The 22488-nt window shown below is 43.4% G+C and overlaps 1 protein-coding gene across 6 annotated transcripts in view; it reads left to right on the top strand.

The window, feature by feature from the left end:
* Positions 1 to 22488, top strand: part of VPS13B (vacuolar protein sorting 13 homolog B) — a 1086122-nt gene that overhangs the window by 131207 nt on the left and 932427 nt on the right. For all 6 annotated transcript variants that reach the window (XR_015869381.1, XM_088442693.1, XM_088442694.1 and 3 more), the window contains exons 8-12: positions 2924 to 3189; positions 6831 to 6926; positions 16019 to 16141; positions 17730 to 17867; positions 21934 to 22021. Coding sequence is in view for 5 of the 6 variants with exons in the window: in XM_088442693.1 (XP_088298819.1) it covers positions 2924 to 3189; positions 6831 to 6926; positions 16019 to 16141; positions 17730 to 17867; positions 21934 to 22021 (711 nt within the window). In the remaining variant the exon portion in view is untranslated. The remainder of the gene's footprint in view (positions 1 to 2923; positions 3190 to 6830; positions 6927 to 16018; positions 16142 to 17729; positions 17868 to 21933; positions 22022 to 22488) is intronic.

Here is a 22488-nt window from a genome sequence, read left to right as displayed (position 1 = left end):
TTACCCGGCACTTATATAGCTGTTCATTCTCTGTGGCCTCAGTGTAACGATCTTGCTATAAGATATTTAGTGTATCCGTGTAATACTGGTTACCCGGCACTGATATAGCTGTTCATTCTCTGTGGCCTCAGTGTAACAATCTTGCTATAAGATACTTAGTGTATCCGTGTAATACTGGTATCCGACACTTATATAGCTGTTCATTCTCTGTGGCCTCAGTGTAACAATCTTGCTTTAAGATACTTAGTGTATCTGTGTAATACTGGTTACCCGGCACTTATATAGCTGTTCATTCTCTGTGGCCTCAGTGTAACAATCTTGCTATAAGATACTTAGTGTATATCCGTGTAATACTGGTTACCCGGCACTTATATAGCTGTTCATTCTCTGTGGCCTCAGTGTAACGATCTTGCTATAAGATACTTAGTGTATATCCGTGTAATACTGTTTACCCGGCACTTATATAGCTGTTCATTCTCTGTGGCCTCAGTGTAACGATCTTGCTATAAGATACTTAGTGTATCCGTGTAATACTGGTATCCGGCACTTATATAGCTGTTCATTCTCTGTGGCCTCAGTGTAACAATCTTGCTATAAGATACTTAGTGTATCCGTGTAATACTGGTTACCCGGCACTTATATAGCTACTCATTCTCTGTGGCCTCAGTGTAACAATCTTGCTATAAGATACTTAGTGTATCTGTGTGATACTGGTTACCCGGCACTTGTATATCTTCTCATTCTCTGTGGCCTCAGTGTAACAATCTTGCTATAAGATACTTAGTGTATATCCGTGTAATACTGGTTACCCGGCACTTATATAGCTGTTCATTCTCTGTGGCCTCAGTGTAACGATCTTGCTATAAGATACTTAGTGTATATCCGTGTAATACTGGTTACCCGGCACTTGTATATCTACTCATTCTCTGTGGCCTCAGTGTAACAATCTTGCTATAAGATACTTAGTGTATCTGTGTAATACTGGTTACCCGGCACTTATATAGCTGTTCATTCTCTGTGGCCTCAGTGTAACAATCTTGCTATAAGATACTTAGTGTATCCGTGTGATACTGGTCACCTGGCACTTATATAGCTGTTCATTCTCTGTGGCCTCAGTGTAACGATCTTGCTATAAGATACTTAGTGTATATCCGTGTAATACTGGTTACCCGGCACTTGTATATCTACTCATTCTCTGTGGCCTCAGTGTAACAATCTTGCTATAAGATACTTAGTGTATCTGTGTAATACTGGTTACCCGGCACTTATATAGCTGTTCATTCTCTGTGGCCTCAGTGTAACAATCTTGCTATAAGATACTTAGTGTATCCGTGTAATACTGGTTACCCGGCACTTGTATATCTACTCATTCTCTGTGGCCTCAGTGTAACAATCTTGCTATAAGATACTTAGCTGTATCTGTGTGATACTGGTCACCCGGCACTTGTATATCTACTCATTCTCTGTGGCTGCTTGATGCCGGAGTCTGTGTGTATATACAAGGACGGGGTGCAGATGAAGCAGAAAAAAGCAGCGGGAGTCCTCTACACGCTGCTTCACAGGATGGTGCCCGGCCGCTCCATCCGCTGACCTCGTTCTAGTGTCTAGGATGACGTACGTTTCGCAACAGATAGAGCTTGATCACATCATAGTGACGTACTCCTTAGGAACCCCTTTTAAATAGGATAATGGAACCAATCAATCCATCAATGTCCAATTACAATCCAATTAATTGCAGATGTCTGTAATAAAAGGATTTAAGTAGTATGAATAACCTATTCTACCCCGAATTGATCATTCAGAAGTCTGGGGACAATAGAAATGGTAATTAACCAAATAATAAATTAATGCAAAAGACCATATTATTCGATAGCGATATGAAGTGTATCAGGTTGCCCCTTATGCTGCATACACACGGTCAGATTTGTCAGATCATCGATTTCGTTGAACGATAACGAATGAACGATTTAATCAACTATTTGAAGGATTTTATCAATGATGAACGATATCTGACATTATTTAAAATGAATGAAATTGTCCAATTCTTACTGTAAACACAGTCGATGTCAGATATCGTTATCTGACATGCGGGCACGTGCATCGTTGGTCGATACATGCCCAATTTGTCAACGATATGAACAATTGAACGATTTTTACAATCGTCATCTTCATATCTTTAACAAAATCTGACCGTGTGTATGCAGCATTACTACACTAGATGAATGAAGAATCCGATACAAGCAGAAATGGAGCTGTTAATAATTTAGATACTGATACTTGCATGAAATATAAATAATTAGATGCAAAGAATGCCATGTCAAACAGAGGACATGGGTAACTATCGTAATTAGGAAATGTTTTGGTTCCTATCCTGACTCACTCCGTCCTATCACTGCTCTTTTACCATGTATCTGATAAATGTGATTATTATTCTATTATTCACCTGTTACAAATGTGCATTGTGCACTACTCCCTTGGATACATGTTTTGTGGGTTTAATGCATTGTATTTACCGAGCAAGAGTCTAATTATTAATATATATTTTGTAACGATTTTAAGTTTTGTATAAATAAAAATCAAGTGCATCTGATGAGTGATTGTGTGTAAGCCGCTCTGCCCATTGGCTGAAGCTGAAACTGTTTGGCATTTTAAATGTAGGTGGAATTCACCATATTTGGGGTAAATCATAAACATTAGCCCTCTACCCCTTCCTTAGTAGTATGTATAGATTAGCAGAACTTCATCTGAAAATAAATTAAACTGAAGGATAGATTTACTAAAGCTACTGAAAAGGAAAAGAGGAGCCGTTGCCCATAGCAACCAATCATTTTCGCAAATATTTATCTAGTACACTATAGATAAATACTATATTCTGATCCTGTAACAGGATGACATATTGAAAGCAACATTGTGTGTTCTGCAGGGTCTGAAGAGGAGCTGGTTGCCGGAATGCAGTATCCAGCTCAGGAATCGTACTCTGCGCAAGATGACGATGACCAGCAAGGATGGGTATCTTGGGCCTGGTCTTATGTTCCAGCCATTGTGACCTATAGTAGCGATGAGGAGGGAGAAGATGGCTACACAGGGACTGAAGAGGGAAACGCACCACAAGGACCAAAATCCAAGCTGTCTAAAGATCCTATCATCTGTATAGGTTTCTACTGCACGAAGGCCACGGTTACATTCAAGGTATGGTTGTTGCGTGATTGGCATTCTTCTAGGACAATGGACAGGCGGTTGCAGCATAAGATTGCTGTAAGTTATTAATTCCAATGATCAATGGGACCTTAATTTTGTGGAATAAGGGAAGTGAAGTTTTAGAATTGCTTTCAAAATTCTATTTACATATTTTATGTATAGTTGGATATTTCTGACTATAAACTACATATGAATTCATAGATGCCCAAACAGTGATGGAACCACTGACCAAACAACTCTGGTTCCCATCCTGTTTAACAAGCCCCCATCTAAAGGCCCCCATACATCAGAGACGAACCGCCGCGATCCTGCTACCCGGCATCGCAGCGTTGGTGAAATCCAACATGTTGGATTGCACAGATATGCAGATCACAATCAAAAAATGATCGTGATTGGCAGATTGGTGAAATTTAACATGTAGAACTTCACCGATCCTGCGACGGATCGCGGAACATCGATGGCCGCCGTTGGCATCTCCAACCAGCGGATCGGCATTTCCGATCCCATCGCTACCTCGCGACGATCCGTCACAGATGTATGGGGGCCTTTACACAGTAACAGAGTTTTGGAGTTGCAATTGCCCCTGCTCATTAACACCTACCCTCGTATGACCTGCAACAAATTAACAAATATCCAGCGGGGAAGAGAAGTTACATCTGCAATGAGATGGTTCTGTATGAGATTCACATGTTACACTGAGACGGAAAACATTAGCATTCATTGTTCTCGTTTCTTACAAAGAATGTATGGAATTAATTTGTGGTTTATATTTTGGTATTAAAAAAAAAAAAAAAAAAAGGGGGTCCTATTTCTGCATTAACATTCTGAGTGGTTGATACCATTCCAGTGAAAAGGAAGAAAAAAACCAAAAACAAAACATGCCCAATTAAACGTAACATTTTCCTAATACTGTTGAAAATTGTTCTTGTAACATTTGAGTTCTTTTAATCAATGAATTGCTTTTCCTCTGCAATAATTGCTGACAGCTGAAGGGGGAGGACGAGGAGGCATTGAGCTATATATAAATAAATAGTTCTTGTTTGGCTAGCATAGCTTTCTTGTTTCACAGTATTTTCATTGAGTGACCTCATCTTTAATAAGAGTTTTTTTTAAATACAAACAAAACAATGTTTTATACGTATGTACTAATAGTATTCGCCAAACTAAAAAGGCTCAAACATTACATAATATACTTGATCATCAGTGAATCAAAGAATCATCAGAAGCCTGAGGTGGCTGGGAACCATGGCTCTCTGTTATGCTGATATTTCATACAGTCTTTTCATTTTATTTTCAATCCTTTCAGGAGTTATGGGTTTGAGGGGTCTAGTTACTAAGCAGTGTTAGGAGACAGAATGGAAAGTGATAAGGTGCCAGCCAATCGGCTCCCAACTGTCATTTTTCAAACACAGCCTGTGAGATGGCAGTTAGGAGCTGATTGGCTGGCACCTTATCACTTTTCACTCTGTCTCCTAACACTACTTAGTAACTAGACCCCTTTGTGTTATTGTATTCTCATACTTTGGGGCAATTCAATTGTTTTATCGCAACCTAACTCCCGTCTAAAGTGATGGCAGATTGTGGTGCGATATTAAATTGTTTCTACGCGCCCATGTAAATAGCGCCCAAATTGACAGGGTTTAGCTGCGTAAAATGGCTAAACCCATCTAAAGGCCTACTTTGCACCAAACTTCCAACTTAGGGTCAGATTCACTACAGATGGCGGCTGCAGTTATGCACACAAGTCTGCTGTGAAAATATGGTAGTGAATGCAATCGCAAAGCCGTCACAAAGCCAGCATAGAAACGCCCACTACCGCTATATCATATCCGTAATACATGCAGTCCTGCGTATACATCGGGAACATTGAGTAACATTGGCCCCTCCCGCAGAATTACAGACAGGTCTGACCTTACTCAGAAATTGCTAACCTCCTAGCACGCAGTGAGTACACAAGCTGCGTATGCCGTCGCAGTGGCTAATTTATGCACGCCCATGCAATGGCGTTCGAACGGACAGGCACGCCTGCATTTCTCCTACCACTCCCCCATCACCACCCCCAAACACTGACCTCTCGTCACATACTCTGCGATGGCTTTCTGCGTGCATGATCACAGAGCGATCACAATGCTAACTCACGCATGCGCGCTGCAAAGCATACGTATACACCAGTCTGCGATCCGTGATGACTCAGGCCCTTAGTGCACATTTCTGCTTGCCTGCCCAAGGGGGCTGTGATCAGTAATGTGTGCTCCCGCTGCTGTATGTGCCCGAACAGAGTAAAGCTAGGTACACACTGAGGCGATGTCGGCACGATACGTAGTTTCTGGCCGAAACGGAACAACATACAGTATATGCGGTATCGCTCAGTGTGTATGGCCTATATGCGGGCTCTCACGGTTTCATGCGGTATCGTCCGACGGCCGTGCTGCATGTCCATGCGACGTTATCGCATGTGACCCCATGGCAGGTAATGAAGGACGGAATGAGGGATCGTACCGGTACACACCGCTTCGTGTGTAACCGGCTTTACAATTGAATTGCTCTGTCGTGCTCAAACAAAGAATTGAATTCCCCCATCTAAACTTGTGTTAACATGTTCTTACCCTGGATATATAGGGATGGCGATCAACCATCAATGGTCCATGGACAATGGTAATTTTTTATTTTTTAATACTTTGGTATCGTGCCATCGATGTTGGTGACCGATGTTGCATGCCCCGCACTCACCTATCGATGACTAATCCATCACATGTTTGTGTAAAACCATCAACCATCGATAATATATTCTTCGAAAGCCATTGCTACCGTGAAACAGAATAACAGATTTATCTTGGAGAAGGTGAACTTGATAACATGAGCCAGGCCTCGTATTTTCTTTTTATCACCATCCTTATTTTTTAACCCTAATTGCCAGTTTTGTCCCATGTTCCGATTTGGATAAAGAGGAAACTCTGTACTTAGCATAATATTTTAGCTGTATGTATAAAATACAATATTACAGAGCAAAACGACTGATTCACAAGCCAGACTTGTTTTCCCAGAATGCAGCTCTCGTTTCTATAATCCTGAGTGGCTGGGGACCCCGTAACTGGGAACACCTGCGTTCCGAGTTTCTCTCTTCCATTGCTAATTCTGCATACGGTATATGCTGTTAATGTCATGACAGATGTGGACATAAAGATTTATAAGAAGAGCTCAGTGACTGACTACCGCCCAACTTATTGTCAGGTAGTCAATCCACACTGTAGATGATCTGCAAGACGTGTAGCAGAATGTGAAGAGCTACGCGCCATACTAGTGTTGCTTTATGACAGCCAGCCATTTTTCATCCCATGTATAAACGCAGCGTTGAGAGAAGAGGTGATAGTAAATGAAAGGCCTATCGTTGACTGGACCCACTCCTGAACCACTTTAACATTACACTTGGTACATGTAACGTCGGCCTCCTTTGCAGTGGTGAGGCTAATGTCTTGCAGCTGTTTCGTTGCACCTGTTTCCTGTCCAATAATACACTTCAGCCAACAGTGAACTTTCATTTGTCTTCATCAATGCAGCCTAGTAATGACAGATTGCCTCTCTGTAACGCCAGCACTGGACGGCATGAAGGTGTGTGTCATCTTGTTTTCCAGCTTACGGAAATGCAAGCCGAGAGCAGCTATTACAGTCCACAGAAGGTGAAGTCCAGAGAGGTCCTACGCTGGGAGCAGGAAGGGACCACTATTGAGGTAATTCTGCTCTCACCACATTTCTCAACGTCTGAGTGTGCCAACCTAAGAAAAGACAATAACTAGAGCTTTATAAACTAAATATTCAAAAATTATTGTAAAAACATCACCTATAGCTACTCCAGGCACCCCTCGTTCTTCATGATTCTAGCTACAGGAGCTATAGTAAAAGTTTTCACACTCCATAGTTGCTTTCTGTGACTAGTAACATTGCTCTGTCCATGGAAATGACTGAGGGCCTGATTCAGCAGCGCTCACTAGTGCACTGCTCAACGCAGATTCCCGATGTTCGGGAATTGGTACAGAATAGGTCCTGCTAACACGCTCGTAGACTGGCTGCTTGACAGTCTGCTGCTTTTTGTGGGCGGCGAGGGGGTGGTGATGCCCTCCGTTTCCTGAAATGGAGGCGTTTCGCTGCCGTTGCGGGGGGAGGGAAGAAGCCAGGATCTCCATTGGCTGGTGGAGATTTCTTGGCCTCTTCCTCTAAGCGGCGGCCGGCTGCGGGACCACATGGGTCACCGCAGCCGGACGATGTTGCGCAGATTATCTGATGCTGCGTTGGATAACGCAGCTCTGATAAGTAATGCGCAGGAGGCGTGATGCTTCCTGCTGCATTACCATATCTGCAAGGATCGCAATGGCAAAGCTGCCTGCGTGCACTACACACTACAGTATATGCCTGCGTGTAGCTTTGCAGTTACGATCCTTATAGAATCAGGCCCTGAGTGTGGTGAGTAAGCCTGTGTGTCTGTATGAGTGATCTGGCTAAAGCAAGCTAGCGCTTTAATTCCAAGCAATATTAACTTGAGTTAAAGGAAATCAATAGAAAAATAACATATCGTTTATGTTATAAAGCAGTCCATGTTAGTTATTGGTGACTAATAACGATGGTGTCATTAACTGTGTGTGTGTATACATATGCATGTGTATATATATGTGTGTGTGTATATATATATATATATATATATATATATATATATATATATATATATATAGCGAACACTGCTCCTCACCTCTATTTGGTGGAATTCAAGTGAATTCATGCTGACATCCACTAGATGGCGCACGCTGGAGCTATTCAATTGTTGCTCCGTTTGGGTGCGCACAGCTACCGGTGCTGTCATTTCTACTCCCAGCCCCCCGAGCTGGCGAACAGAAATGACCGAAAAGTTACGCGTTTCAGCGCTCAAACAGGACTTTTCCGTCATTTTGACAGGCTGCTAACTAGTTTAAGGGAAGATAAAAATGAGAGCTGATGCTAAATAAGGTATCCTAAATATGTTAAAATAGAAAAACTGAATAAAAGAAAGAAAAAGGGGACAAACAGAAGACAACATAAACATAGACATCACTGAAACCATATATAATGTTTAGGCCCTTTTAAAAGACATGTAAGGCAGGTCCAGGCAAACGTGCAGTGGTATGTTAAGTCCAAAGCAAGCGAACCTAACTGTCCCTACCTGAGCCTTCGGCTTCCAGTGTGGCCAGCGTGTCCTCGTTCTACCTAGGCTGCTAACTAGTGCATATATAAATGTGTATATGTATCTCCACTTATAAATGATTATGCCTTATTATATAAATATATAACTATGCTGCATACTATAGGCTCACTGGTGTAACACCGACTACTTTTGCCGTAACTTGCTTGTTAAAAGCTGAGAAATGCTCGGTTGCTGCTATTTGACAGGTAGAAAATTAATAACTTTCTTTAGAAACTACTGTACATACAGAAAAATCAGTGCTGTCTCCATCAGAAAGGCCTGTGCACTATCCAGTTACACCCTAATGACCTCATATATGTGATTTGTTAGTCAGGGCTGGTGCAAATAAACGGCCTGCATAGACTCGACCCAGCAAAGATCAAATGTATGATCTATAAAAGAGTGCATCTAACCCAACGCTTCCTAAAACTTAACATCCATAAAACTGAACTCTTATTCCCCCCATCCCCTCTAAAATCCTCTCTGCTCTACCCCTCTGTTGACAAGGTCTGCAGTCGGGATGCTGACGGTCTAAATGCCAACCGTCGGCATCCCGACTGTGTAATCCTGACAAGAGTCTAATGACGCCTGTCATTTTACCTTAGCTGGCATCCCGATTGAAGGTAAGCTGGGCGCGGACAGCCGCGGGGGGAGGGTTAGGGGCTCTCGGAGGAGACTTAAGGTTAGGCACCCCCCGGGAAGGTTAGGGTTAGGCTGGGGAAGGGGGGGTTAGGGTTAGGCACCCCCAGGTGGAGGTTAGGGTTAGGCAGCGGGGAAGGGGGGGTTAGGTTTAGGCACTTAGAAGGGGGTTAGGGTTAGGCATTTGGGGGGAGGTTAGGGTTAGGCAGCGGGGAAGGGGGGGTTAGGTTTAGGCACTTAGAAGGGGGTTAGGGTTAGGCATTTGGGGGGAGGTTAGGGTTAGGCACCCCTAAGGGAGGGTTAGGGTTAGGCAAGGGGGTTAGGTTAGTTTATACTTACCTTTAGCGCAGTCGGGATCTTCACTGGTGCTGGTCTTCTGGCGTCTGTATTTGGACATGCGTCCGTTGGTAAATCATACCGATCCCCTTGACAATATCCCCCCTTTTCTCTATAATGCTAGTCCGCTGTCTACATGTTATGCTTCAGTCCACCTTCTCCTATATCACCCCACTATCTGTCCCTCTCCCAATCCTGCTGCTTCCACCTCCGTAATATCTCAGATTCAGGCCCTTTCTCTCCCCGGGAGCTATTAAATCTCATCAATGATCTTGTCACCTCCCGCCTCTCTGAGCTACTGCATTCCACCTTGCCCATTTGCAATCCATTCTCAACACTGCTGCCCGTCTCATTTTTCTATCTCTCTTCCACACATCTGCTGCCCCCCTCTGCTGCCCCCCTCTGCTGCCCCCCTCTGCCGGTCGTTTGCAGAGGTTCAGACTCTTTACTCCCCTACAAACCAAGCACTAACTTTTTCAATCAAGCCTTCCGCCTTTCTTTCTATAGCTCCAGTCTCTGCCCCCCACAGCTGTGCTTCCCTCTGTCTTCTTGTGTCCTCCTATATTCCCCTACAATGTAAGCTCTTATGAACAATACACACTTCCCTAGTTTGAGGAGTGTCATGCAATCATGCAGATGAAGCTTGGAGCTATTGCATAGCTGCAGGTGTCTCCACAGCGTACGTCATGCAAATTGCTGTTCTACTAAAAACGCCCACTGGAGGTCTGGCCACACCCCCAGCAGGCCGTGGCCCAACACCCTGAACCGCTGTCAAGACCTCCAACATTAGGAGATACGCTGTATATTAATTCTAGTCTATCAGTTTGAAAACTACTCAGTTACTGTGAAATGTACTATTGTTTTTTTCTCTTGGATACTATTCCCTGTGTATTCTGCTAGGGAAATAAAGATGATAATACCACATTAATCAAAACAGATTTTGGATTGATAGAGAAACATTTATTGCCCTTATGCTGGGTACACACCTGAAAGATATATCTGCAGATGGTGGTTGTTCATACGTTACACACTGACCAACCATCATCTGCCATCTAAAGATATATCTGTTGTGAAATGGGCCAAAATCTTCTTTCAGTTTACATAATGGGCTGGCATTCCATAGAGCCAACAGTACCTTGCACACACCGGCCCCCGCAGTACCTTGCACACACCGGCCCCCGCAGTACCTTGCACACACCGCCCCCCGCAGTACCTTGCACACACCGGCCCCCGCAGTACATTGCACAGAAACGGTCCAAAGGGATTTGTACAGTGACAGTGGAAGTTTTAGGTTGACTGTGGCTCCCGCTTTCTTCTCCCTCTGACCCGGCCTCCTAATGTTCACAACATCCTCATGCCCAGGTCACAGATCCAATACTTGCACACACTCCCCCCTCCACAAGTCATAGCTCTGACAGCAGCACCCGCACCCCTTCCCATGTCATAGCTGAGACTCCTGCACCCCACACCCCTCCAAAGGTCACAACTCAGACAGCAGCACCTGCACCCCTTCCCATGTCATAGCTCAGACTCCTGCACCCCACACCCCTCCAAAGGTCACAGCTCAGGCAGCAGCACCTGCAACCCCTCCCCAAGTCACAGCTCTGACGGCAGCAACTGCACCCTTCTCCCCCTCTCCACAGAGTCCACAGCTCACTCACCCCCCCCCCCCCATAATCTAATTACCTTCAGCTACGGAGTACCGCGCTGAAACTCCTGTCCCACCCCGCCGCACACTGCTGCTCCCACGCGGACTTCTGGATCTGCACTCACTGTCTGCTCCCTCTTACCCAGCCTTCCGCCTACCCCACAGGTCCTGTCGCACGCTGGCCGGGGCTCCCGTTGACAGCTCCCTCCAGCCTTACATCTGCCGCCCCTCCAGCACTTTCCCCCCTCCCTCCCTGTCATCTACTTACCTGGACCACGCCGAAACTCCTGTCCCACGCCACCGCACACTGCTGCTCCCACGCATACTTCAGAGAACTGATTAAAATAACCCGGCCCAACCAGGCGGGTCGGCCATACATACAGAACGATGTACCAATATATCTACAGATATATTGGGCATCGGCTGTGCAGCATGGCCGACTCGATATGTCTGAACGATGTCGTTCACAGACATATCGTTTGTACACACCCGCCAATCAAGTAACAATATATTGTCCGATCAATTGATTAGCCAATATATCAGGCAGTGTGTACCCAGCTTTAGTGCAAGTTTTCTTGTAATATCTGTTACATAAATGTAATCTATAATTGAGTATATTATAGCTGCTAGATAAAAGAGAGCAAAGGACATCTCTTATGTGCAAAACGGAGAGAGGAATGCCGGCGCTTGTACACTTATATATAAATACAAATCTTATAAAGTCTCAGATGCCTGCATGAACATTTATTCAATATAATAAAAAAAAAAAATACACATTTTATTAAAACTTGCATGTAATAGAATAATGCTCTGCTTACACGCTATGTAAGAAGGGTAATATTAATTTTAAAGTCTAAATAACACAGGCCTGAATAATTAGGGTCCTTGAAAATTATCTGCAATTTGATGACTGATTTTTATGGTTTTTGGCATTCGGATTTCAAATATGACCACCAAATTTCTCTATCACACAAGGGCCCTCATTCAGAGCCGGACGCTCTGAGCAGAGCGCACGCTCTGAATGAGGGCCGTCCTCCATAATTATGGAGCGTCCTCCTGGACGCTCGTATAGCTGTGGGTCACCACCCACAGCCTATACGAGCGTGCAGGTTGATGGTCGCGACCATCGCCACTGCGAGCCGGAGCCTGCGGTTGAGTTTCTCAAACGCAAGGCCCGGAGTGATTTTGGCTCTATCAGAGCCAAAATCACTCCCACTGACATCACTAGTGATGTCAGTGGGCCGGCTTCTGACGGTAGGCGTTCCCTTGGGAAAAAATATTAAAATTAGTTTTATGCGCAAAATGATTGATCCATTCTGAAGTTGTAAAAAACATTAAAAACAGTTTAATGCACATTTACAAGTCCTTATACTTTTCCTTTTCCCTCAAAGCTCCTGTTTAGTACTTTTTCTCTTGTAGAAAGCTTGCGGCTCGTCTCTGTGCAGCATCCAGCAGTAGTCCGCAGTCATGTCGGCATTCCACCTACCCTGGGATCTGTGTTCTATCTCCTTGATATTTTGTTGAAATCTTTCCCCCTTCTCTTCACTTACAGCGCCAAGATTTTTTCGGGAAAAAATTTTAAACGAATGAGAATTCAGGAAGTGCACCTTTAAACTCATCGAGCAACCCAAGTCTTTGTATTTCATTAGCATGTCTACCATGATACATTTAGAGTCAGGGTCCTTACTGTTCACTAGAAATGTCTTTATAACTTCTTTGAAAGCCTCTTTTTCAACTGTTAACATCTTTGTTGCAAATAGTTTACCATTCATAAGTTTCAGAATAACTCGACTGACGAAAACACATTTTTCACTATTGCTTCTGACAGTCCCAGAAACTACTTGTGCACTTTTCTCTACTTAATCTGCTAACATCTTATTACATCGCCATAACATAGTATGGCAACGGAAAATCATTCAGATGTTATTAACAGAAAACCAATAAGCGCACTGGGTTCGGCTGCTGTCTCATACTGCAGCCAAATCGAACTCCACAAACTGCTGGATGTGACAAACCCACACACTCGAGCGCAGGAGACGTTATGGCTTTTGGCAGAGCACTCTATCATTTTTTAATTTCTGATTAAGTTTAACATGGTTTTAACTTAAAATGCAGTCACCATTTATTCTTTTTTATTTTTTTCTCCACCTGGACGTTATACTTCCGCTACTTGCACACCCTGCCAGATGTAACCTACATAGTGCACCCCACATGGCTGCCTCGGATGGTTCATTCTTGGGCAGGATGAACAAACACGTGGATCTATTCATTCAGTGCATTTCATATTTCACATGTTTCATCACCTGTAAATCTCATGCCCGAACTGCAGCACTGTTTGCTGTATTTACTATTCCCTGTTATGTAAAATGTACTTCCACCCTACTGTATGATATACTGGTGTGCTATACACCCACTGTATGCTATACCGGTGTGCTATACATCCACTGTATGCTATACTGGTGTGCTATACCTCCACTGTATGATATACCGGTGTGCAATATACATCCACTGTATGATATACTGGTGTGCTATATACATCCACTGTATGATATACTGGTGTGCTATATACATCCACTATATGATATACTGGTGTGCTATATACATCCACTGTATGATATACTGGTGTGCTATATACATCCACTGTATGATATACTGGTGTGCTATATACATCCACTGTATGATATACTGGTGTGCTATATACATCCACTGTATGATATACTGGTGTGCTATATACATCCACTGTATGATATACTGGTGTGCTATATACATCCACTGTATGATATACTGGTGTGCTATATACATCCACTGTATGATATACTGGTGTGCTATATACATCCACTGTATGATATACTGGTGTGCTATATACATCCACTGTATGATATACTGGTGTGCTATATACATCCACTGTATGATATACTGGTGTGCTATATACATCCACTGTATGATATACTGGTGTGCTATATACATCCACTGTATGATATACTGGTGTGCTATATACATCCACTGTATGCTATACTGGTGTGCTATACCTCCAATGTATGATATACTGGTGTGCTATACATCCACTGTATGATATACTGGTGTGCTATACATCCACTGTATGCTATACTGGTATGCTATACCGGTGTGCTATACATCCACTGTATGCTATACCGGTGTGCTATACATCCACTGTATGCTATACCGGTGTGCTATACATCCACTGTATGCTATACCGGTGTGCTATATACATCCACTGTATGCTATACCGGTGTGCTATACATCCACTGTATGCTATACCGGTGTGCTATATACATCCACTGTATGCTATACCGGTGTGCTATATACATCCACTGTATGCTATACCGGTGTGCTATATACATCCACTGTATGCTATACCGGTGTGCTATATACATCCACTGTATGCTATACCGGTGTGCTATATACATCCACTGTATGCTATACCGGTGTGCTATATACATCCACTGTATGCTATACCGGTGTGCTATATACATCCACTGTATGCTATACCGGTGTGCTATATACATCCACTGTATGCTATACCGGTGTGCTATATACATCCACTGTATGCTATACCGGTGTGCTATATACATCCACTGTATGCTATACCGGTGTGCTATATACATCCACTGTATGCTATACCGGTGTGCTATATACATCCACTGTATGCTATACCGGTGTGCTATATACATCCACTGTATGCTATACCGGTGTGCTATATACATCCACTGTATGCTATACCGGTGTGCTATATACATCCACTGTATGCTATACCGGTGTGCTATATACATCCACTGTATGCTATACCGGTGTGCTATATACATCCACTGTATGCTATACCGGTGTGCTATACATCCACTGTATGCTATACCGGTGTGCTATATACATCCACTGTATGATATACCGGTGTGCTATACACATCCACTGTATGATATACCGGTGTGCTATACACATCCACTGTATGATATACCGGTGTGCTATATACATCCACTGTATGATATACTGGTGTGCTATACATCCACTGAAGAGCATCCTCCATGGGCAGGATGTACTTCATGTGGATCTATTCACAAAGGGTATATCATACTGCCACACATGTGTCAGTTTTCCCATATATTCCTTGGGTCCCTGTATGGTTTATCTCCCACAGTGTAACCTTCGTAGTGTGCCCACCATGGCTTCCTCACCTGGTACACTCGTGGATGGGATGAAAAATACATGGACCTGACTATTATGTTGGGACCCTACTCCTAGCATCAGGATGCTGCAACCACCCATTTTGTGTCATGTCTTCTAGGCGTAACCTATTCCACCCAGGGTAATCCTACGTAGTGCGCCCAAGACGGCTGCCTCATTTGGTACCTTTGTGGGTGGAATATATAACCCATGGATGTTATTTCCCAAAATGTCTGCACCAAACCTGCAATATGCTTTTTGTGCTCTCTAGGTTTTGGTTGATTTTAATTATCTCGGTGTGGTTTTCTATTGCACAATGTACCATGTTTTCTGATGTCTGTAAAGTGACTTTGAGTCCTATGGGAGAAAAGCGCTATATAAATAAAATTATTATTACACGACCAAAGCACTATAACAAAATCGTTCATTATATTGTGCAGTGAACATTGAGCCCACACTGAAGGATGCCGCCCTCCCTCATTCCCGAACCTGCACAACCTGACAATATCGTCAGGATGGACAGCATGCTGGGGCCATGAGCTATGGCGTCTGATTGCAAAGCTCCCCAGAGCTTCTAATGCCGTCTGAAGCATCCTGAGGCAGTGCTGTACTTCCCGGCATTGGTGGACCCACGCCCTGTTCAGGTGGCGGGGCCGGCCCAGGGCACAGTGCCCGCCCTGCTCGGTCACTGGTGGAAGATATTAAATGTAGGTTACATACTGTATGCAACATAGAATAAATATAACTTTATGTACACTAAACTTAAAAAATGACATTTTACATTTTATAAGAATATTTTCTTTTCCACACAGGTTCTTATGAAGGGAGAACCATTTTTTGATTGCCAGGTTGGTTTTGTTGGTAGTCAAGTCGTGTGTCTAAAAGGAATTATGGGGATAAAAGACTTTGAGGAGAACACAAACAGAGCGGATTCTGTAAGTACGAACGCTATATATACAGCCATAGTGACACATTTATTGTATGAAATAACAAACTGTGCTGTAAATCGATTGTCCAGTCCTCAAGTACCACCAACAGGTCATGTTTTGTGGATTTCTTCACTCATGAACAGGTGAGTTGATCTATTTTGCTGGATCAGCGATTTTCCCACCTGTTTCCACAGAGAGAAATCCAGAAAACAATACCTGTTGTGAATGGTTGAGGACTGAAGTTGAGAATCACTGCTGTAAAATGTTAAATTGTGATTGAAATTGGAAAAATAAATATATTATCTCCATGATATATTACTCACTCAAGAGCTGTTTGTTCTCGTCCTATTGCTCCTAATGATATACATTTTGCACCTCGCAATGCAGTAGAGGTGCTTTTTCATGTGCCTTGCGAGCAGTGTAATTACCACATGTAATAATGACACTATGATAAATATGAGCTGTGAATGAGGCTAAATGAAGCAGTATTTAAGGCGAAAAAATGAACGTTTATTATATTTAATGAGGTTGGGCAAGGTCCTCCTATGATCTGGTTATTACGTTTTTACACAGTACACCTCTGGCGATTTTCCTGCCTCGCCACAGACCTGCTCTTCTGGTTTCTGGAGGGGTCCTCTGATAGCAGATGTTAGGCATGCACGTTGAAATACGCTGGCTAGAGCATCTGGCAAAGCCAAGTTCTTCATAAACGACCTGTGCAGTGTGTAGGCGACTTGTGTGTTTCTTCAATCCCCAAAGTCCCAACATCAATTCCTACCACGCTGGGACTTTGAAAGGAGTTTGAACTGAGGGCCTGGAGTTGCGTGATGGTTCAGAAAGGGGCGGAGCAAACAGAGGAAATGTTACCATCTGTTCTCGGGCTGGGCTCTCAGCCTGATTTCATCTGTGACCCCAACAGCGCAGAACAATTAAATGGATGAGTGCTTAATTTAAAAAAGAAAAAAAAAATTTAAGTTTTTTTTTTTTCCGGCAGGCAGTCTATTTTTTGTAGAAAAATGTCCCACCTATAATGTTTATATTTTTTAAAAGAATGCACTCCTGCGGTACATGTATATATGCATTGTGTTTGAAGTCATGGGTGTGGTATATTTTGTTGACATTTATAATGTCGACACTGATGAACTGTCGACATGATTAGACTGTTGTCAAAACGTTTGGCGGCTACAGCGTAGTCTTCTGGGTCCGGCAGTCATCTGAAAAGGACTTGAAGAGATGAGTATATCTAACCTGCAGCCTAACCCTAACCCTAACCCTCTGCTGCCGGTCTGTGCCGAATGTTAGCTGTTCACATATTGACATTCTGCACACGCCGACATGTTCAATGACGACATCTTAACAGTGTCGACATCATAAGTTTCAACATTGTGATATCAACATTGTAAGCTTCAACGTGTTGCCTACATCCTGTAGGTCCTCTATCATTGGCATTCATGGTACAATACTAAATTCAGTCCAGAATATTCTGTAATACATTATATATATATATATATATATATATATATATATATATATATATATATATATATATATATATATATATATTTTATGGGCGCTATGTTTCTTGTCTCTGCAGGAAGCCTGTTTCTTTACCTGTGGGGAGAATTTAACCAACAAAGGAAACACCTATCTCACAAACTCATTGTTTGACTACAGAAGTCCAGAAAATAATGGAATTAGAGCGGAGTTTATTTTAGACTCTTCGTCCCATAAGGTCTGTATTTTCATGCAAGAAACCCACTAGACCCCCAATTTCACCATGTGTAAGCAGCCTTAAGATTAGGCTGCCATTCAAAATGTACGTGTGCCTTACCTGTAGTGGCAGCCATTTTGTCTGCTGAATGTATATGAATGAGAGTGCAGCCTATCCATTTACTAAGATCCTGTGTCATCACTCTTAACATCCTGTGGTGTTGTGCTTTATGCACCTCATAGTGCCGTTATATCCAGTAGATTGGCACAGACAACTGCCGGTCTCTGGCTAATGGCTGTGACCATAGTGACTAGTTTCCTGGCTGTTGGAATGCGCCCGCACAGTGCTCAGTATGGATCTCCGTACATGGCAGGCAGTGTCCCCATATTACCTCACAGCACTATTCATTGTATTTGCAGAGCTCTGGTTACTGCATGACATGGCACTATTTCAGTTTTAAACATATTCGTCACAGCTTTCCTTTTTATTTGATTTTCTTGTAAGGAGCAATAAAATAATAGATCGTATACCAAACAAAGCAGGCTTGTCTTTTTACGTCGCCACTGAGCTCCTCTGTGACGTCTCCCTATCCCATATATAATTTCCTGCATATCACGCATCTTCTATATAGTAAGTAAGGGCCTGATTCAGGGGTGGACAATCTGCCGATGTTAGTACAATTGGTAGATGCGTTTTGTACCACACGTGCCTCCGAGTCGCACTGCGCATATGTCAGGATTGTTTACAGACGCGGCCGTAGTGAGTATTTGGACGCAGAATGATTTACAATAAGTGTGCGTTTATTGGAGGTAAGGGGGGGGTTGGCTAGCAAAACGCATGCGCGTCACTCCTATTTTGTGTGCGTGTCGCTGCCAGCGACTGCGTCTTTTTACGTGGCTGCATTTGCCACGGCGGCCTTCTTCCTACGGACATTCTAAGCAGCCATAGAAGTTCGGTGGTGCGTTTTTGTACGCTAGCGGCGGATTAGAGAGACAGCCTGTGGGTGGAGTCTCTGTATAACCTACAATGGCTGTGGCGTTGGCATAACTTCTCAGAGCTGCGATAAAAAGCGCAACTGCGACGGGATTAATAACCATCCCTGAATCAGGCCCTAAGTAACAAAATAAAATAAAAAGAGATGCCAATCACTGTAAATTACACTTGATTAAAGTTTCCATTAATTGCAATTAATAGGCTTGATTGCAGATTGTGGCATCACTTGCCACTTGGTCATAATAAGGGGTATTAGAGGCCACATCGGAGCTTTTTGCTGTTGAATTATTTATGCCACTTTAGATTTTTTTTTTTATTACTATATAAAAGCACTGTGGCCTAGTTAGTTTCTGTACACATCGAGTCAACAACTTTTGGTCGTCCTTACTGCATCTTATCCTGGAGATTTGTTCACAATACTGTGTGCATGCCGCAATCTTGTGTGGAAAGAAAATCCTGACCGCAAGAGAGTCCTAAGAAAACATTTCCGTCTGCTTTCCATGTTGTCACATTACCCAGTGCAAATGGGGGCATCCTACCTGGCAGGGAGTGTGTGTAATTTCACTGAAAATTGCTTTATCCACGGTCAGATCTCTGGGTTTCATTCTATTTGATGTCTCTAATCCTAACTATCCTACCATTTCTTTTCTTGACTCCATGGAAAAGAACTTTCTCGTTTTTTAGCCTGGTAATTTTTCACTAATGCCCGCCAGCACCGGCCAAATTGAACATGACAGGGTTCTGATGTTCCCAGACACAAGTGGAATGCGGTGGGAACCCACTCGGTTAAAATGTGTGGTAAACCAAAATCATTCCATTCTGTTCTGTCCTCCCTTTTATTTTTTTTATTTAAATAAAGTATAAAGCAGTCAGATGTCTGAACTTTAAGGTAGATGCTGTTTTTTGTTTTTAGATAATGAATTGTCTGATTTTGCCTGTACCATTACTGTTACTTTTTGTGTCTTAGCGCGTTATGCTTGCAGGTGTAGTTCTCCTGCTCACGGAAAAATAAATATATACCTAGAGATGAAAGTGTGGAGGAGCAAAGACCAAAGCTAAGCACTTATTGTGCTTTAGTCAATCTGTAATCCGTGCGTACGTGGATCTCAATCTTTCTCATCTGCATATACAGTTTCCCGGAGACTACTTTGTCTATGTGTCGGTAGTCCTCATCTGACGGCGTCTCATGGTACCTGGCCGCTCGGCCTGACCCGTCTAATTTGGCCACACATCCAGTGATCAGGCTGCACGTCTGGAGCAGCCAGCTTTAGAAGAGTGGTTTCAAAATGTTTTCAAGGACCCGTCACCTGCAAAAAGTTTATATCTGTTTATTTTCTAACATCTCATTTTTACAGTAAGATTATACCAGTCTGCTTTGCTATGGCTAGTACTAGCTCTGATGTACCCTGACCAATATCAGTGATGATATCTCAATAATTCTTAAAGCTATCCCTTATACTATTAACACCTTTTTAGAGAACCTATTTGTTAGTTGAAAGAGGAACTTGAATACAGTCCTACTTTTGGCATCACTGTAAACCCTGTGCAAGCGATTGCCATCTTCGTCCTGATTGATTAAGGCACCAAACCACTATCTTCATTCTCTTTGTGATACATAGAAGCACTAGTCAAGGATGTCTGGATTGTCCCCTGATGTTTGCCTTAATCGCCGAGCCCCTGGCACAGGCTGTGAGAACAGTGTTGTGACGTTGAGGGAAACCTGGCATGTTTACTCTTATCGAAATAACAAGTTGGTTTCTGCCTAACAAAAGTTTAGTCAAACACCGGAGTGGGTTTTGGGAGGTTTTTTTTTTTTTTTATGCCAATCAAGTCTGAGGACCTACTATCCCAAACACTTTGTTGGTTGGGACTCTGGGACTGATTCAGACCTGGTCGCAACCGGGTCGATGGTGGGCCAGTGCGCATGCGCACAACGGAGCCGGCTCCGTCGTGCGCATGCGCAAGACCTGGATAGCGACGGGCACTCCGTCGCTCTGGGTCTCGCAACAAAGGGGGCGTGCTGTCGATGTTGAGTGACAGCACGTCCCCTTTGGTGGGCGGGCCGGGAGAGTGGCTGCCCAAACGGAGGCGTTCCCATGTGAATGCCTCCGTCTGGGGCCGGCCCCACTGACATCACGAGTGATGTCAGTGGGAGAGATTTCGGCTCTGTTAAAGCGGAAATCTCTCTGGGGCTTGCGGCAATATGACCCTACCACAAGGGTCTCGTCGCAAGCCCGATGGTCGCGATGGTCTTGACCATCGCGACCATCTTCCTGGCTGCTCCCAACGCCAGGAGGCCGTTCAAAAAAAAAAAATAGCCTGGCCCTGATTCAGAGCGAGCGGCTCTGAATCAGGGCCTCTGTTGTCACTGGCTCTAGCTTCCATCCCTAGGAGTATTGCTTATCATGGGCATTAAAATGTTAACAGCAGCACAGAGTATCTTGGCCCAGCCAACCCTTGCATGTCCATCTGTTACTGTCTAGGCCAACATGTCGCCAATCTATGTATAAACAGTTACACAGAGTACTCTGAGTAGGGATGTAAGCTTTGTGGAAATTAGAGTATGTACCTCGTGGTATCAAATGTTTCGTCCTACATATCCACATTTATACATCCTGCTTGTTCTATATAAGAGATGTGCTCACACTTACCACCTTACTTGTTCCCTACTGTCCACGGCCCCTGTTGGTCACCACTACCAGAACAATAATATCAGAGTAACGTGATATCTAGGCTAATAGATTTACCCTCATTCATTTGAAAAAAAAAAAATCTGAATACATTCCTTATGCCATACTAAGACGAACAAAGCATCGGCGACCAGTTAAAGGTATTTATTAACCAGCCGTTATTAGGGTGATGGGATGAATGTCCAGTAGACGTATGGATATTTCTTGCCATAGATGTCTCTTTACCTATCTTGACAAGGTGAGTTCTTAGGATGACATCTGTTCTTTTGTACAGATAAGCTGTTCTGTGTGTTGACACTCCAACCCAAACATGCTGATGTCTCTGATACTTTGTCTATCCTGGTGTAATCTGGGGCTTCTCTTGTCCTGGAATTAGAGCTGTGTTTGTTTTGCCTTGTTGATAGGAGACCTACACAGAGATAGCCGGAACGCAGAGGTTCGGGGCACTCTACATGGATTACCTATATACAATGGAGTCTACTAGTGGCAAAGGTACAAGCTCCTTTCTCCTTTGTTTGTCCTCCCTTGAATAGCAGAAACAAACACTTCCTTCAGTGCCACCTGGTCCTTGACAGTCTGTCCTCAGTCTTACCTGGGATGTTTACCTTTCCTACAGTGACCTGATCTGTCTGTCTGCGCCCTCCCCTCTGTGGCAGCTTCACCTATTGAATTCACATTTATTGCTTCCTATGGGGGGGGGGAACGTTAGAAATACATTATGATAGGCTTATACGGCCCAGTGTAGTACTGTTGAGTTGCAAAGAATAGATTTTGAGACATAATAGTTTACTGTTATAATTAGTCTGCTTTTTATCAGTGAGAGAAGTAGGGAGCTGCAGTACTTTTATTTAATCACTAGGAAAATGATGAGTAAAGTTTCAGCATATGTAAAGGTGATGTAGTCGGCATCCCAGCGGTCAGAATACCGGCGCTGCAATTCCGACAGGAGTCGGAGTCCT

Source organism: Taudactylus pleione, unplaced genomic scaffold (genome assembly GCF_031769625.1).
Source record: "Taudactylus pleione unplaced genomic scaffold, aTauple2 ptg000314l, whole genome shotgun sequence".
In the NCBI taxonomy this organism is placed as follows: Eukaryota; Metazoa; Chordata; class Amphibia; order Anura; family Myobatrachidae; genus Taudactylus; species Taudactylus pleione.
Note: the sequence above shows the minus strand (reverse complement) of the source record. Positions and strands in the feature narration are given on the sequence as shown.